Source organism: Helicoverpa armigera, chromosome 5, assembly GCF_030705265.1.
Source record: "Helicoverpa armigera isolate CAAS_96S chromosome 5, ASM3070526v1, whole genome shotgun sequence".
Taxonomy (NCBI): Eukaryota; Metazoa; Arthropoda; class Insecta; order Lepidoptera; family Noctuidae; genus Helicoverpa; species Helicoverpa armigera.
The window spans coordinates 10,073,766-10,089,032 of record NC_087124.1 but is presented as its reverse complement, the minus strand read 5'-3'; the positions used below and the strand labels follow the sequence as shown (position 1 = coordinate 10,089,032).

The window sequence follows — 15,267 nt, the reverse complement described above, 5'->3', positions numbered from 1 at the left end:
ATTCATAGGCAAAATCTCCATATTAAAATATCGGTATTCTCAGTTACTGAGAAGAACTTACTTAATAATTAACGCACCTTCCATTTTTTTCCTGTATAAAGACACAAAGGCCGTATGCTAGTGAACAAATTGCACATTGCAGCGAAGATCATGAGTTTCATACTAATAAAATATTCTTAAAAAAAAATCCTGAAGTCTACATTTAAATTGCCAACAAACCTGTTTACAATCAGCCAGCAACTGTATCTGCGTGAGATGTACAGGTGTCCTATCTCTAGGAGGAGGTGCGGGGGCGCAGGGCACGGCCGCCAGTGGAGCTAGCGCGACGTCGTCGAACGTGGTCCCGGCCCGGACTGCGAGGGCCGCGGGACTGTGGGTGCCGTTGCTAACACCACACCCGAGAAGGATTAACTACCAATATATTGACACAAACCTGTTTACAATCAGCCAGCAACTGTATCTGCGTGAGATGTACAGGCGTCCTATCTCTAGGCGGAGGCGCGGGGGCGCAGGGCACGGCCGCTAGCGGCGCCAGCGCAGCGTCGTCGAACGTAGCTCCGGCCCGGACTGCGAGGGCCGCGGGACAGTGGGTGCCGTTGCTCACGCCTAGCCCGAGACGACGGATGCGAACGCCGCTCCGCATTTCGACGCGGATCCAGTGCTGATGTGGGAAAATTATGTTTTCTTAGTTAATATATGTATAGGATTTTCATAGCGACTGTAGATTTATGTATTTTGTTGGAGTTACAATAGATTGTCTGCAGGAAATAAGGCCTAATGTACCTAATGAATTAATTCTTGAAACTCACCAAAACTGTAAATTCAATTGTAAATCATAAATCTTAGACATTTAGAAGATTCTCTATATTTGAAGGGTTAGTTATTTTATAGTGTATTTCACAATGAGCATAATTTAGAGGTCCTAAGTAAAGAGTCGTCTAAAGACTCCTACAAATTGGATACCAAAAGCTTACACTATTACTAACCTGGCCATTCCCACTAGAACTCTGCCAATAAGTCCCAGGCTGTGAATCCAACAGTCTTCTAGCACCAGCTCCCGGTCGACACGACGAGACGCGCACCGCTCGCACAGCGCCGCGCCAACCCACTGCCGTTCCACCCGCACTTTCACCCCATTCCGCTACAAGACAAATACTCGATAATGTCTACTAGGAAAAGGAACCCTAAGTCTTACGAATAGAGTTCTGATTTGGATAAACAGTTTTTACATTTTGCAATGACATACATTTTAAATATCGAATTTAATTCCTCCAAAACTCATATACTCAATAAGTTATACCTACTCGAAAAATTAACCATAAGTCTTACTGTTAGGGTTCCAATTTGAATAACCGGCTTCACATTGCACTGCATGGCCATATAAATTAAAATATCGAATATTATTAGTTCAAGTATATGCGACTGGTACTTACATTGATCAGTAACAAGTTCCATTTCACAAACTTGTCCAGTCCATCCGGGTTGTTGAGGAAAATCAGCTGTCAAATCCCGCCCAGTGCTTGATATAGCTACAAGAGAACGAGAATTACATAATTTGGGATCAGATCACTATTGTCTATTTAACGTGGGTTACTTTTATTTATGTAAGGCACACCAATAACTTTTCAGGATTAGGTACATTACATAAGATGGGCCTGTGTAAATGAATCAATTACAGGTATGTATATGCACATCAATGACAGTGAGACGTGACTAAACCATTAATCACCTAAAAATCTGTAAAAAAAAAACTATCTTTCAAAATAGATGAGTTAAAATATAAATATTTAAAAAATAACAATAATTTTGTAAAAATGTAAAAAAAAATACTGTTAAAAACACGTACAAGTAACAGTTCCGACGCTAGAATGATCGATACACCCCCACTTGTACCGCGGCTGCGTGACAGCGGCGCGGACTCGCACTCGATCACCCACGGCGAATGGCGGCAAGCCTGACACCACTTCGGCATTCACTGCGCGTACGCCGAACACGCGGCCTAGGCTGCGCCATTCAACCTGCGTGAGGAATTATTTTTTTAGTTATTTATGTATAGGTAGGAGTAAGTCTGACACCAATCTAACCAAGAGGTATTGAGTTGCCCGGGTAACTGGGTTGAGGAGGTCAGATAGGCAGTCGCCACTTGTAAAGCACTGGTGCTCAGCCGCATCAGCCGGTATCTATACTAATATTATAAAGCTGAAGAGTTTGTTTGTTTGTTTGAACGCGCTAATCTCAGGAACTACTGGTCCGATTTGAAAAAGTTTTCAGTATTCAATTTTGATCCGGGTTCGTGCCGAGGTTCCCACGGGATGCGGGTGAAACCGCTGGCACGAGCTAGTGTTAAAATCATATAATTTATTGTGTAGTATAGTGCTGCTCTAATAACTTGGTCTTTATTTCGATATCAATAAGGTTCAAAGGTTAGGATGAAAAGGAACAAGTTATGTGGTTTGTGAATATAACAGTACAAATGAATTAATGAAGTGAGTTATGCATAACAATATAAATGTATACTATGCACAGTGAGGGAATACTTACATGCAGGAAGACATTTTGTTTTATATCCCGTTCAACTTTTTGTACCTGTCCCACGTCACCTAAGCCGATCTGAAAAAATACGCACAGAAATCTCAAAAAAAAAAAACAAGCAAGCGTTCGTACTGAAGAAGCTTATTACATGAAGTTAATGAAGGGGGGACAACTTACTACTTTTTAATTTTTTTGGGTATTAAAGGCATTTTGGATAGGCAGTATTTGCACAAGGATTTCAAAAAAAGAACGTCAAAAGCAACCTTTTTAAAACCCACTACAACCTACTTACCGGTTCGACTGCCTTACAGCATCGGACTGTCATCCCAGGAGTGATGACGTCAGACAAGTATTGAGCATACTCTTCCTCAGACTTGAAACAACTGCGCCATCTGTAGGGCGTTTGTTTCTTCTCAGGTTTAGCACTTTGAGGCCTGACCTCGAAGACTGAGTCATCCATCCCGTGTTGAGGTAACTCTAATAAGTATACTACTAATGCTTCTACTGAGGGTAGCGTTGTTCCACCTGCAAGGAATTTTGAACTTTATAGCTAAGGAAAGAGGGTTAAGATTTGTATTTGTTATAGTATGGTGGTTAGTATAGTACCTAAAGCCTGAATAGCACCGTAGACGGCGTGTCTAGAGAAACCCATTTCAATGACTTGCTGCACTTGCGAGGAATTCGCCCAAGTGTTGAGATCTTTTCTTGCTGCAAAAACAAACAAATTATAATGCTATTTGTCACAAACAATTATGTAGTTACCAGTTTTGTATTGTACTTACATAAAGAAGCAGTGCTAGTCGACGGGCCCATAGACATCTGCATAACATTACTTTTATCTATGATCGGCATTTCAGGCGGCGTTTCATGGTCTTTATCTTCTACTGTGGAACAAAACACGACAAAAAATAAATGACGACACTCGAATTCAAAATTGGAATAACAACAAAATTATGAAGATAATTTTTTCAAAGTTTAAATTTGGAATATCAAAAAGAAAAAGAAGAAAAAACTTGCCATTCACGTGAGCAGCCAATTGCTGTACTATTGTAAGGGCAGCCGCTTCAAGTTCTCGCGGTGTATGGGACGCGGCCAGTGGACTTGGCCGAGTTGCTAGAGCTAGCAACCTCCTTAGTAATGTTCCTTCTGTACCTAAGGTGTTTCCTCTGTCTATATTACCTGGAAGAGATACATAGATATAATTTTAAATTGAGTTTTTGAAAATACAAGTTATATGGGTGACATGGGAGGCAAAAGGAACATACCCGCGTGGTCTGGTGGCTGCATCAAAACCTTCCTCAATCTAGTCCTTGTGGTCAATAGACCACGTACAGCGCATAGCGTTAGAAGTTCCATTTGTTGCTTTCGTAGTCCGTAAACGTCGATGTCAGCTAAAAAAATATACAAAATAAATACGAACTTGTTTCTAGAGGAGCCATAAATAAACATATCAAATCAGTTTTGGTGTATAAAGTAAGGAAACAATATTCTTACCAGGTAAATGATGTGGATGCATAGGAGAGGCTTGTGGGCCAGCGCCTAATAACGCTGCGCAGACGCGTAAAGCGCTCTCACCGCCACCTAGCGGCAGGGAAAGGCGATCGCTTTCCGCACTCTGAATGCCGATTAGTTCAGTCTGAAAGGACAAAATCACAATACTAAGAACAAATGAATAAATGTTCTGCGCAATGAATTGGAAGGCAACGTCTTTAGAAGTAAGGCTCCGACACTAATGAACCGATTAAAAAAAATCTTTCACTGCTGGAAAGCTTCACTCTTCTCGTGTAACATAAGCTAAGTTTTATCATGGTACGGGCCGTAGTTTCCAGGGGACGTGAAAACGGTTAGTGAAAAATAAATGGACATGTTATTAGAAGAAAAAAATAAAAAATAAAAATAATATGCTCAAGTAAACCTACCTTTGTAGTAGTATTATCATCATGCACTAAAGTGATCTTGGCTCTGGGCGACAGTTGTGTGACAATCGCATTTCGAGGCGGAGATCCAGCGGTCACCTTCTGACCTAGTCTTATACGCCATTCGACGCCGCCGACCACGCCGAGAGCACCCGCTACAAACAATTATGAACCTTGTTAGTTAAGGAATAAAGATCAATTTTGTTTGACTGCAGCGGTGTAGTTACAAGTAATTATGAACCTTATGACTAAGGTAGTAAGTGTTAATTTTGTTTGATTGTTGGGGTGTAGTTGATGGTCGCTTACCAATGAGACAATTTTCCAGACTGGGTGGGGTAGGCTTGATCAGTTGTGTTAAGTCTTGACTAGTATGTGGCCACCAATGCCAGTCACTTGTCACCTGTTGACAAAAGTCAAAATTATTTATGTTCTGCCATACAATTATACATAAAGAATAGCTACATATTTAAAGAAACACAATAAACAACATAGTTTAAAATAAGAAGGATATTCAAGTTTCATATCATTAGCAATAGTGTTTTGTCGCTAATGTACCATATTCTAGCAAATAATTATATTGATTGATTCATTCATCGACAGCGACGGTTTCTCGACTCTAGAGATTTCTTTCTTTCATTAATTGCTGCTACATACAATTCCCACATAACTGAAGACAAATTTTAAGAAATATCGATATTCTATGTAGTAATTTGTATCAACATAGTTTTCACTGAAAAACATCATAAAACTTACCGTCTGCGCCGCTAACTGTAGTTTGTCTAACAACAAAGTCGTAATAGGTGTATGCCATTGCGCAGCTGAGTGCAGTTGTCTCACTAACTGAACTAAGGCTGCGCACGTCGATCCTGTGTAACTAGCGGTAGCTGGGGCACGCCATCTGTTGTCTGAAGTGTGAAGCGTGTTTTAACGTGGGATTTTTTATGGATTTGTATGGTAGGTATTAAGTCAGGTAAAATTTTATGGATATCGAGAAATTAAAGGATTGTATAATTATTTGTTATTTTCTTGTGGTATCAGTCGCGAATATACTGTTTAGGTTTTCATAAAAAAGAGTTAGTAGGATTAGTTTCCCAACATGCAAAAAAACATGATCAAATATAAGAAATGCCACTTTTAAATCTTTAATTTTGTTTTATTTTTTGTATTTAAATTGGTGTACATAATAAAGAGTATATCTATCTATAAATATGTACATATAAATGCTATGCGTGTTACAGAAGTTCAACCATGAATTACTTACCAACTTCCTCTTCATCAGTATTGCTACCAATAGCCTGGTGATTCGGCTTCAAGGCCGGGTCCCACGAATGAGTCTCGAGCCACAGCCGACCAATCAGCGCTAACAACTGAGCACCAACTGTCCGTCTCCATTCGGGAGGCCCGTTATGTTCTACTAGAATGCGGCGTAGAAGCCATAGAGATTGGATCTGTGGGAGATGTAGACTGTTGGGTATGTTGTGTTCCATATTCAAACTCGGTTCAATTTGAATGTGGAATGGAGTTTTTAATTTTGTTTTTTTATCGTGCCACGAATGCGTGGATTTGTGGAAATCACGACTTGGAATTAGGCTAGAGTAGAAAAACTTTAAAATCCTCATGTAAGAGGTAAGGTATGTAAAATATGTATAACCGAATAAAATACTGACTTGTAAATAAATGAGATCCTGTGTGATAGGTTTATCCGCTGCGGATATAATACTGTAACAGAGCTCGAACCACGAATCGGTGCATAGAGATATACGCATCTCTAAACTTTGTGCACTTGCTGAAAGAAGAAAAAAATACAATGAGCTTCCAATTGGTTATCGATACCGATAGAACATTATCGATATCAATAAAGCACACTGATAGGCCGTCATATCAATGTACAGTCATCAATGATAAAAAAAGTTGTTTTAGATTTCCTTAATCGATGTCGGTGGCAAATTGTCGATAACGATTAAAGCCCACCAAATGGCTGTTGTATCGATATCGATTAAGGCACATCGAATGACTGTCATATTAATACACAACAACTATATTACCTAATGCTATTTTTTATTTCCTTACCTCTTAACAAAGCCAGAGCCGTATGATAATGCGTGGCAAACGCAGTCGGAGGCGGCGTAGAATGAGCATGAGCTAACGTCAACAGTCTCCGTTGTAACGCGGCGACGTTACGTCGAGCGATAGTACCGACACAAGCGAGAGAGCCGCCCGCGCCGGCGCAGAGAGCTCGGATAGCCCCCGTGCAGGCCGCTCGCACTTCGCTTACGGGCCACCATTCTACGCTGGTGTCTACTACTGCAGCTGGTTAAGAAATATTTGGAAGAATATTAGTGAGACAGCTTGAAATTCTATGTATGAGTGATTTTCTTACAATTATTGAGATGGAAAACTCAGCTTAGACTCTAGCGCAATTTTTATGTGTATACACTTTTGAGGAAAACAATATATTTGTCTGAATTATAAAAAAAAATCTTCGATAAAATTTAGAATTTTATGAGCAAAAACAAACAAAAAACATTTCCTATTTCTATTTTCTCCATCACCCAAAAGTAGACTGGGAGAAACCGCCTAAGGCATTAAGTTCGCCATTGTACAAAATGTGCATAAAGTATTATATAAATAAATAAATAAAAAAGATGTTATATCTTACCAGTCCCCTGCACAGTCTCATCAACCGAGGGTGGTGGCGATGGCGACCGTGCCAACTTGAGATCATATTTCCCTTCCTTCCCCATGCGGTAAGAGTTGGTACCGCCCGCGTCCCAGGCTACGCGCACCCATCCATCTTCACCTAGTTCACCTATTACACGACCTTCACCACCGGGGACACCGTCCTGAAGAAAAAAGTCAAGTTATCGAAGTTAGAAACTGCTCTCAAAGTAAAAAAAGACGTCAAAAATAAACTTAATTTGGACTTAAGAATTTAAGGAATCGATCAATTTATTTCTGAAGTTATTTTATAGAAATCAACAAAACGTTGAAAATGTATAGAAGAAAATAAAGTCGATAAACAAAACACAACACATAATTAGGGCAACGAGTCTAACCTTAGTGAAGGATTTGTATGACGGAATGTCACTAAGGAGTGACTTAAGTAATCATATCTCTGATTGGGGAGGTAACAGTAAGAATGTCATCTGCTCGCATATTTTATTTACTTTCCAAATCTTTTACAGTATATCGTCCTTACCTGATCACCCCACTTCCAATCCTTTCCCCTTACAACCCGAGTACCAATCTTCATAAGAGAAGCCAGTTCAGGGCCCGACAACGAAGCACCGCGTGCTCGAGCGCCCAATCTTTCATCTTCGTATATTATTAAACAATCCGCTAGAAGAAAAACATTTTTGTTAATAAATATCGGAACTAAAAATATGTAGTTAAAGAAACTAAATAAAACACGCTTTTGATTTTGATTCCAAACAGCCAGTCCGCCATCTTGGGGAGGCCGCCATATTGGATTCGTATTGACGTTTCATCGTGAACGTCTATTGTCATCAGAACTCAGAGCGTGTGCAAAATTTTGCAATTGGGTCAAATTAAGATTCCAAGATTTTTTTACATACATAATAATAAGTGAAGCTAATATAAGCGTGTTTAAAAAGAAATCACTGGCCACACAACTAATTAACTTACACTTTGACTTCAATCCATTACATATTAAAGATGTAAGCTGAGATGTATCGCCTCCGATTTGTTTTAGTAATGTCAAGCATGTGCTTAGAGCGCCACCATTAATCAGTTGTTCTAACTCTGGACCCTGACACCCCTCTATGAGGAGTGATAGTAATGTTATTAGGAACCTAGAAAGAGAGAAAAACATACACAGTTAAGCATTTGCGAGCGACAAACCTAAAAGGAAAAGAGTTATATATCCTAACTAATATTATAAATGTGAAAGTAACTTTGTCTGTCTGTCTGTTTGTCTTTTCTTCACGCCTAAACTGAACCGATTTGTGTAAAAATTGGTACAGGCATAGTTTGGAACTTGAGAAAGGACATAGGGTTTTTATAGTAGCTTTTATTACAAAAAAAAATAATAAAAAAATATTCCGGCGATTATTATTACTATAGCAAAAATCTGCCGGAAGTCACTATTCCAAGCGAACGAAGTCATGGGCAAAAGCTAGTCTCCAGTAATTAAATAAACTTATTTTTGTAGCCTAAAAAATCTTACCTAGCTCTCGAAGGCCGATTCAATAGCGCATGAGCACCATAATTCGCGCTCATCTTCAGAGGCAACGGTTGTGTCTGTTCGCCTTCCAAAACCCTCGCTTTCAGCTCTATCAGTATGAAATCCATCAACCTTGATCGTTCTAACAGCACCATATACTTAGAGTAGGGTATCACAGATTCTATCCCAATCAATGGATGGGTTAAAGGAATAGTAGGTTTTAATGGTACGTAGGGAATTGCTTCGGCCATACAAGCGCCTAATAAGCCACTGAGGGCCGCATATTTAATACTTTCAGACATCGTCTGTGACGAATTGAGAATACTGTTAATCATACTGTAACCGTTCTTTCTTATTTCTGCTCTTTGCACCTGAAATTAGATCATATGTTTATAGACATAAGATTGCAATTTAAATTAATAATAAACTTATCAAAGCTGTAACGTTATGCTATTTTAAACTTTATTCCAAAGGCATAAGGTTCACTTATGTTATGGAGTTCATACCTGACAGTACAAGGCTCTCCTAAGTATGTCTATATCACAGGGTTCCTCAGTCATGACAAAGTCAATAACGGCTACAGTCAGAGCCTGTTGCTCTTGGCTCACTTCTTCAAGCAACCAGTACAAATCTAGAACAATTTCAACAATGTACTAAATGCCAAATATAAAAAAAAGAAAAAAAGTTAAGAAGGTTTTATACCTTTCTCCTCACACGCGAGTCTCGAAACCCACGTATTCACAAACTTATTCCTCTCAGAATTATCGTCATCCTTTTCTTCGTCAGCCAATATCAAATCCGTCTTCAAATCATCGGCTAGCATCATTACCTGCTTCTCGCTTTCCATCGATTCTTTTAGAATCGAGTTATCGGTAATATCGTTTATCGAACTAATCGATACTTCGTTCGTTGGTGTTTTGTCGTCGTTTTCTTTATCGAGAGTATCTTCTCGGTCGCCTTTGTCTCTATCGCCTCGGCCTTCTTTTGTCATATCATCATTGTTCGATGCATTTTTCAAATCCTTTTCTAATGGTTTGTCTTTGACTTTGAGAGTGACTTTAGATCTAAGTAATGGTTCTTTGGGAGCAGCGGGTGTTTCGTTGTGACCTCTAGAAGGTTCTACGACAATGCTCGGAGCGTCATCAGGAGTTTTAGACGCTTGAGCGATAGAGGATTTTATGAGGAGAGCATCGCCTTGTAGGAGACTGCTTGTAGCTTTGAACATGCTCTTACTAAGGCTGTTCTGTCTGTTTCTGAGATCTTTTGTGGTTTCAAAACTGAAAATAAAGTTTATTTTGTAAGATGTACACCTAGGTAAAGCTCAATTTACAATACTTTATTTCACGAATGATAGAACTGTTCGATATTTTTTTTATTTTCTTATTTCTTACCATTTATTAAATCCAGGTGTTTTAGCAGCACGCATGACTTTTTGGAATATCTTCTTCGCGGTGGGTGCCCGATGGGACGGTGGACGTAAGTGCAAAGCTGACACAGCAGGAGAAATAGCTGCACGAACTTCGTGTAGAAGAAACCGTGCTCTTTCTAAAGGCGCTGCACAAACCTTAATACAAAAAAAAAGATATATAGATAAAACACTGAGTTACAGGCGGATTTCTCTAGCAATAAAAACGAAAATACGTACCTCTTTATAACCACGTGACAGTTGTTGTCTGGTCCTCATTAATGTCCATTTACTTTGCTGTACCGCCTTCACGATTTCAGACATTGCAGGCGAGAGCTTAACTTCACCTTTCTCCATTTCTAAAATAAAACATCACTAATGTAGTACACTTGACTTTACGAAATTATATCGATAATTTGTCTCAACCATATTTTGTTTGTTTATTGATATTTGTATGACCTATTCATTTCGCTTCAGACAGAGAAGAATGTAAGACTTGGGGGAGGCCTTTGCTCGGCAGAAAGACGACGTAAAATTTTATCGATAACTTACTCAGCAGTATTTTTTGATTTACTGAAAATCATCATCATCATCGATTTACTGATATGATGATGATTTATATTTGTTTGTAATGAAAATGAAAATATCTTACCTGCCATAGCAGTAGCGAGCGCATGTTCTTTCAGGCCAGCGTGGTATAGTAAAGCTGCCAATAAAGCTCGCCTCAGTTCCTCCAAGGGATGTTCAGGAGGAAAGTGTGGAGCGCAACCTTCACGTCTCTCGCAAGCCCACCATAGGTGTAGTGCTAATTGGTCCTAGATAAACATAACGATGTGGCATATTGAAATTATTGACACTGAACATCAAATGGACTATTAATAAAATAGAAAAAAGCTTCAAAAATGTGTTGACCCAAATCTTACAAAAAAATTAAATAAAAAAGTTTACTAATGTGATTAATTAATCGAAAGAAATAAACAATAAAGTTTTAGTTTGCGGTACAAAACAATATAAGGAAGTTTTAGGTTTCGATACAAAATCTACCGGATGTAAATCATTGCATTTGTCTAGATATAGTACATAGATAAATATTTTTCAGTATAAGATACACATCATAACATCAAAAGATAATTTTATCGACAAAGAAACACCAACTTACATGCAACTTAGGTTCAGCTAACGCATGTAACAAAGCCTCAGCTCTAGCCGGTGACTGCGCCACATTGACCCTTGGCGGAGGTCGCGGGGGACGAGACGTGCGGGTAGGTATCGGCGCTTCGCCGGCCGGACTGTTCCCGCCGGTGGAGGACCCACTGCGGGCCTCTGCTTTCTCCTCGTCAAAGGGATTTGTTAGTTGGGGGACCTGAATCAAAATAACATCATTAATGAAATTGTGGATTACTTATTTGAAATGTAAAAATATCATATTCTGAACGTCAGAAAATTACAGTAAGCCACAAAAGCTTTGCAAGATTATACCGCGCAGTCTTATCTTCCTCAATAAACCTACTTTATTTTATTAGAATACAAGTACTCAATCAAGTCCAGTTGAATTATCGATAAAAACGCACTTTACTGGATATCATCATTAGGTAAAAATCATCAGGCAGCTTTATCATATCACTTATTTAGAACTTTGTATATCATTTTGTTCACAGTATACAAACCTGTAATCCCCCTCTCAGGAACACAGCGGCGGCATAAGGCGCAGCATCCCTTTCAGCCTGTTGTACGGGCAGCGAGCGGGCGAGTCGGGACCCGCATTGTGTTAAACCAATAGCCACGTTGAATGCGCAAGTTGATAGTATGTGATGAGCACGGAGACTTGCTGCACTGTCCTGTAATATTGAATAACATTTCAGAGGCGGCGCCTACATGTTCGAAATTCGAATGATCAGGTTATTGTCTTTCACCAACAAACGTTCATTGGAATTTCAACTTTATTGCCATAACGTTAAGTTATATTTTTACTCATCGTTTCAAATTGCCGTGCACAAACCGAAAACTTTAACGCTCTTTTGCGCTGAAGTCTTCTGTCGTCAGTTGGCAATCAAGGTAAAACAAAGTAAAAATAACAATTACATAGTCAAAGTATCTATTACTTGTTAAACTTAGGTAAAATAAAATATAGTAACATAGGTAAAATAAATATATATACCTACACAATAAATATTTTACTCACATGAAAAGGAAAAGTGTACAACTGATCGGTATACATGCCAACACATTTCTCCGTAACCCTAGAAAGGTACGCAGCATGTGGTTCGACGCTCATAGCGGCGGTCGCGTCAGACCCACGGAGCTTTCGTATCAATTCCACCGTACTTGCACTCTCGCACTCGAAGTTTTCTACGTCAAATACGTAGCCTGCTATTATAACCCAGGAGCCACCATCTTTTGTGTGGTTGTAGATATCACATCTGGAATTAAAAAGATTGTGTACTTTCTTTTTGAATGCATTAACGATTTTTCTCAAGCTTTAGGTTGTTTCTTATTGATTTAGGCACACATAAGGATTACGTCTTTTTTTACCTGTTTTGAACTACGCAATGCAAGGGTTAATTTTCCAAAAAAATATTCCTAATGTTACAAAGGCAACGAATGTGCTATAAACGTTTTAAAAGTAATTCAAGAAGCTTGTATCGCTTCGTTTTCTTATCGAGTGAACTGCAGGTTTAATCACCCATCAAGCCTACTGTCAGAGTTTTCTCAAATCCTCAGTTGAAATTATAGCAACGACTGCTGCTGAGTAGCATTCTTATGTCCCTGACAATAAAGATTAATACTACTTACTTTCGAATAATCTGATTCTTTGGCTGATGTTTCTTCGACACCAGTCCGGGCCAGCCAAGTAAGTCTGCGTCTAGCTTGGCAGCGGAAGGTAACGACTTGGCCGCATTATCACAAGCTCGCGCAATCTTGACTAGAGAGCTTGCTGAATCGGACAGGGCGACTGGTGAACGAGCTGCGCAGGAGCAAACCCATGCACCTAGTTCACTTACGACTCGACCTAAAAAATATATCCATGTGTGATACACAACTATTACCTTATTATAAAAGATGGTCTTAAACGCAAGGCTCTAAACCCAGTACTTTTTAAAACTACGTTTTATAATAGGGTGTGACTGTGTGAAAGTTGGAACTGTTATAAAGATTCATCTAGATACCATCAAATAATACTACATACATTATCAAATGGGTCCTACCAGTACCCAGGGCTCAAAAGAAATGGGAAATGGATATAACAGATATAACTTTAACACATAAAGAAATGCATTAAATAATCTCGCTTGTTCCGTTGCTGTATCTACATTCAAATGCACAGAGCTGTTAAACCAACTCTATATTTTTTTTATTTATTTACAAGGCACACCAACAGTATTTACAATTGCTTACGCATATATTATTTAAGTTTATGTAAATAAGTCAGTTACAGGTGCGCACAACACTCACAGAGAATAGCGTGATCAGCTGTAAAAAACTTAAATACTGTAATGTTACACTACTTACCAACAATATCAGCAGCAATAAGCTCACACAACGCTACAAGCTGAGCACTATCAGCTCTATGCACAGCCCTCGTAAAGTACCGCAGTGTAGTTTGTACGTGTTCTGCTAACAACTCTATGTATTGTGTCATTAGAGCTCGCACACCGCCTCTGGTGCTGCGCCCACCACGAGACCACATGGCTTCGCAGAATAGTAATCTGGGGAAAGAAATATTGTTTTGTTGTTTTCGTCAGATAACTTTGCCGATCGAAAGTTGGGTACTAGTGAGTAAACGGCAGGCAAAATATAGGAAAAAGCATTACTCCGTTTGCTCGTAGCAAACTTATAAATATTGATATTATATAGAAGCCAAACACTAGGCATTTTATGAATGTCATGTAATAATTCTGGTCCGTAAACATTGCCATAGCAAGAAGAAAACAAACGACGAATGCCCTAAAGTCAATGCATTATTTTTTTCTCTTCTAAAATAAAGTGACCCTTGGCTTACCTTTGAAATCGTATAAGAAGATCACAGCTGGGACTGACAGTGTCATGTCCTTTAGGATCATCAGTCTTACTTGTATCGCCATACATGATTGCATTTATATGCGTCTGAGTCTGACACGAGGTGTTGCGGATAAGATGTTTTACCTGTCAAGAATAATGTCACATTAAAGTATAATTATACCAACTACTAATGAATAGATTAATGTGATATCGATCTTACCAAATGCATTAAAGGCACTGATGCTCCTTTGTCCGATGTTGCCGCATTGCTGATTTGATATTCTTCAGTACAGCCTACAAAATATTATTTAAATCATTAATTATATCTGTAAACATCACCCACTTATTTTCGCTACAATATACGGTATCCATTATATCGATAAACAACACAAACCCGTGACAGTATCAGAGTCATCTCCTGTTGTTGGAGGCTGCGTTCCTCGTTGCCCAGTTACTATGTCGATTTGATCGTAATCCCTGAAATTATTCATTCATTACACTACCACATTAACACATCAATTAATTGGTTTAGGTCCCTTTTAACGCGCTTATATTAGCTTCACTTATAGCTATGTATGTAAGAAAATCTTGGAATCTTAATGTGACCTAATTCCCAGTCTTCGATTAAGATGAAATTTTGTACACGCTCTGAGTGTTTAGTTTTTTTCAATCTGAAGAATAAATAGGGTGGTATTTTCTACAGAAAAGCTGTTAGAACATCAAACATATTTTTCAGATAAAAGTTATCAGGCAACAAAAAAATCTGTCTTTATTAAATTTGTATAAAAACCTACGCGTCAAGTAAAAGATGATTGTACGCGTCCGTAGAATGAGCTTGCAATGCGTTACGTAACGCGTCGCGTAGTCCACCACCGCCGAGTAGAGACCAAACTAGTAGCTCCGTCATGAATCGTGCTCCTGCGCTAGCTGGCACTGATCCTGTTGATAGTAAATTCAAATTTTATATATGTAGCTTTAAGGTATAAAATTGTATGTCATATCATGGAAGTAGAAGTTGTGTGGAGTTTAGATCATTCAAAGGTTTCGATCATTATTCATCAGGTATTTTTTTCAATACCGCAAAACAGAACGTATCGAATTTAAAAACGCACACTTCATGGGTAGTTAGGTTATTTTTTTCAAAGTTAATTAGTTATCATCGGATTTCATAAAATAAAGACCCCATCCTCCCCTCTTAATTACACCAAGAAAATCAACCAACCACACCCAAA

The 15,267-nt window shown here is 38.9% G+C and overlaps 1 protein-coding gene across 1 annotated transcript in view; it reads right to left on the bottom strand.

Annotated features, from left to right (window-relative positions):
* The window catches only part of LOC110374456 (probable E3 ubiquitin-protein ligase HERC2), a 50,857-nt gene that overhangs the window by 28,311 nt on the left and 7,279 nt on the right, over nucleotides 1-15,267 (bottom strand). Inside the window, exons 18-52 of the mRNA XM_064034960.1 lie at nucleotides 14,830-14,974; nucleotides 14,430-14,512; nucleotides 14,256-14,329; nucleotides 14,037-14,179; nucleotides 13,547-13,743; nucleotides 12,830-13,046; nucleotides 12,219-12,456; nucleotides 11,704-11,874; nucleotides 11,196-11,399; nucleotides 10,689-10,851; nucleotides 10,277-10,395; nucleotides 10,023-10,195; nucleotides 9,334-9,908; nucleotides 9,138-9,262; nucleotides 8,635-9,002; nucleotides 8,094-8,260; nucleotides 7,648-7,787; nucleotides 7,108-7,291; nucleotides 6,519-6,758; nucleotides 6,116-6,234; nucleotides 5,710-5,896; nucleotides 5,202-5,353; nucleotides 4,755-4,848; nucleotides 4,452-4,603; nucleotides 4,027-4,168; nucleotides 3,798-3,923; nucleotides 3,550-3,711; nucleotides 3,315-3,416; nucleotides 3,139-3,240; nucleotides 2,825-3,057; nucleotides 2,542-2,610; nucleotides 1,847-2,018; nucleotides 1,434-1,529; nucleotides 987-1,141; nucleotides 434-661 (exon numbers count right to left, since the gene is read on the bottom strand). Coding sequence (XP_063891030.1) covers nucleotides 434-661; nucleotides 987-1,141; nucleotides 1,434-1,529; nucleotides 1,847-2,018; nucleotides 2,542-2,610; nucleotides 2,825-3,057; nucleotides 3,139-3,240; nucleotides 3,315-3,416; nucleotides 3,550-3,711; nucleotides 3,798-3,923; nucleotides 4,027-4,168; nucleotides 4,452-4,603; nucleotides 4,755-4,848; nucleotides 5,202-5,353; nucleotides 5,710-5,896; nucleotides 6,116-6,234; nucleotides 6,519-6,758; nucleotides 7,108-7,291; nucleotides 7,648-7,787; nucleotides 8,094-8,260; nucleotides 8,635-9,002; nucleotides 9,138-9,262; nucleotides 9,334-9,908; nucleotides 10,023-10,195; nucleotides 10,277-10,395; nucleotides 10,689-10,851; nucleotides 11,196-11,399; nucleotides 11,704-11,874; nucleotides 12,219-12,456; nucleotides 12,830-13,046; nucleotides 13,547-13,743; nucleotides 14,037-14,179; nucleotides 14,256-14,329; nucleotides 14,430-14,512; nucleotides 14,830-14,974 — 6,017 coding nt within the window. The remainder of the gene's footprint in view (nucleotides 1-433; nucleotides 662-986; nucleotides 1,142-1,433; nucleotides 1,530-1,846; nucleotides 2,019-2,541; nucleotides 2,611-2,824; nucleotides 3,058-3,138; nucleotides 3,241-3,314; nucleotides 3,417-3,549; nucleotides 3,712-3,797; nucleotides 3,924-4,026; nucleotides 4,169-4,451; nucleotides 4,604-4,754; nucleotides 4,849-5,201; nucleotides 5,354-5,709; nucleotides 5,897-6,115; nucleotides 6,235-6,518; nucleotides 6,759-7,107; nucleotides 7,292-7,647; nucleotides 7,788-8,093; nucleotides 8,261-8,634; nucleotides 9,003-9,137; nucleotides 9,263-9,333; nucleotides 9,909-10,022; nucleotides 10,196-10,276; nucleotides 10,396-10,688; nucleotides 10,852-11,195; nucleotides 11,400-11,703; nucleotides 11,875-12,218; nucleotides 12,457-12,829; nucleotides 13,047-13,546; nucleotides 13,744-14,036; nucleotides 14,180-14,255; nucleotides 14,330-14,429; nucleotides 14,513-14,829; nucleotides 14,975-15,267) is intronic.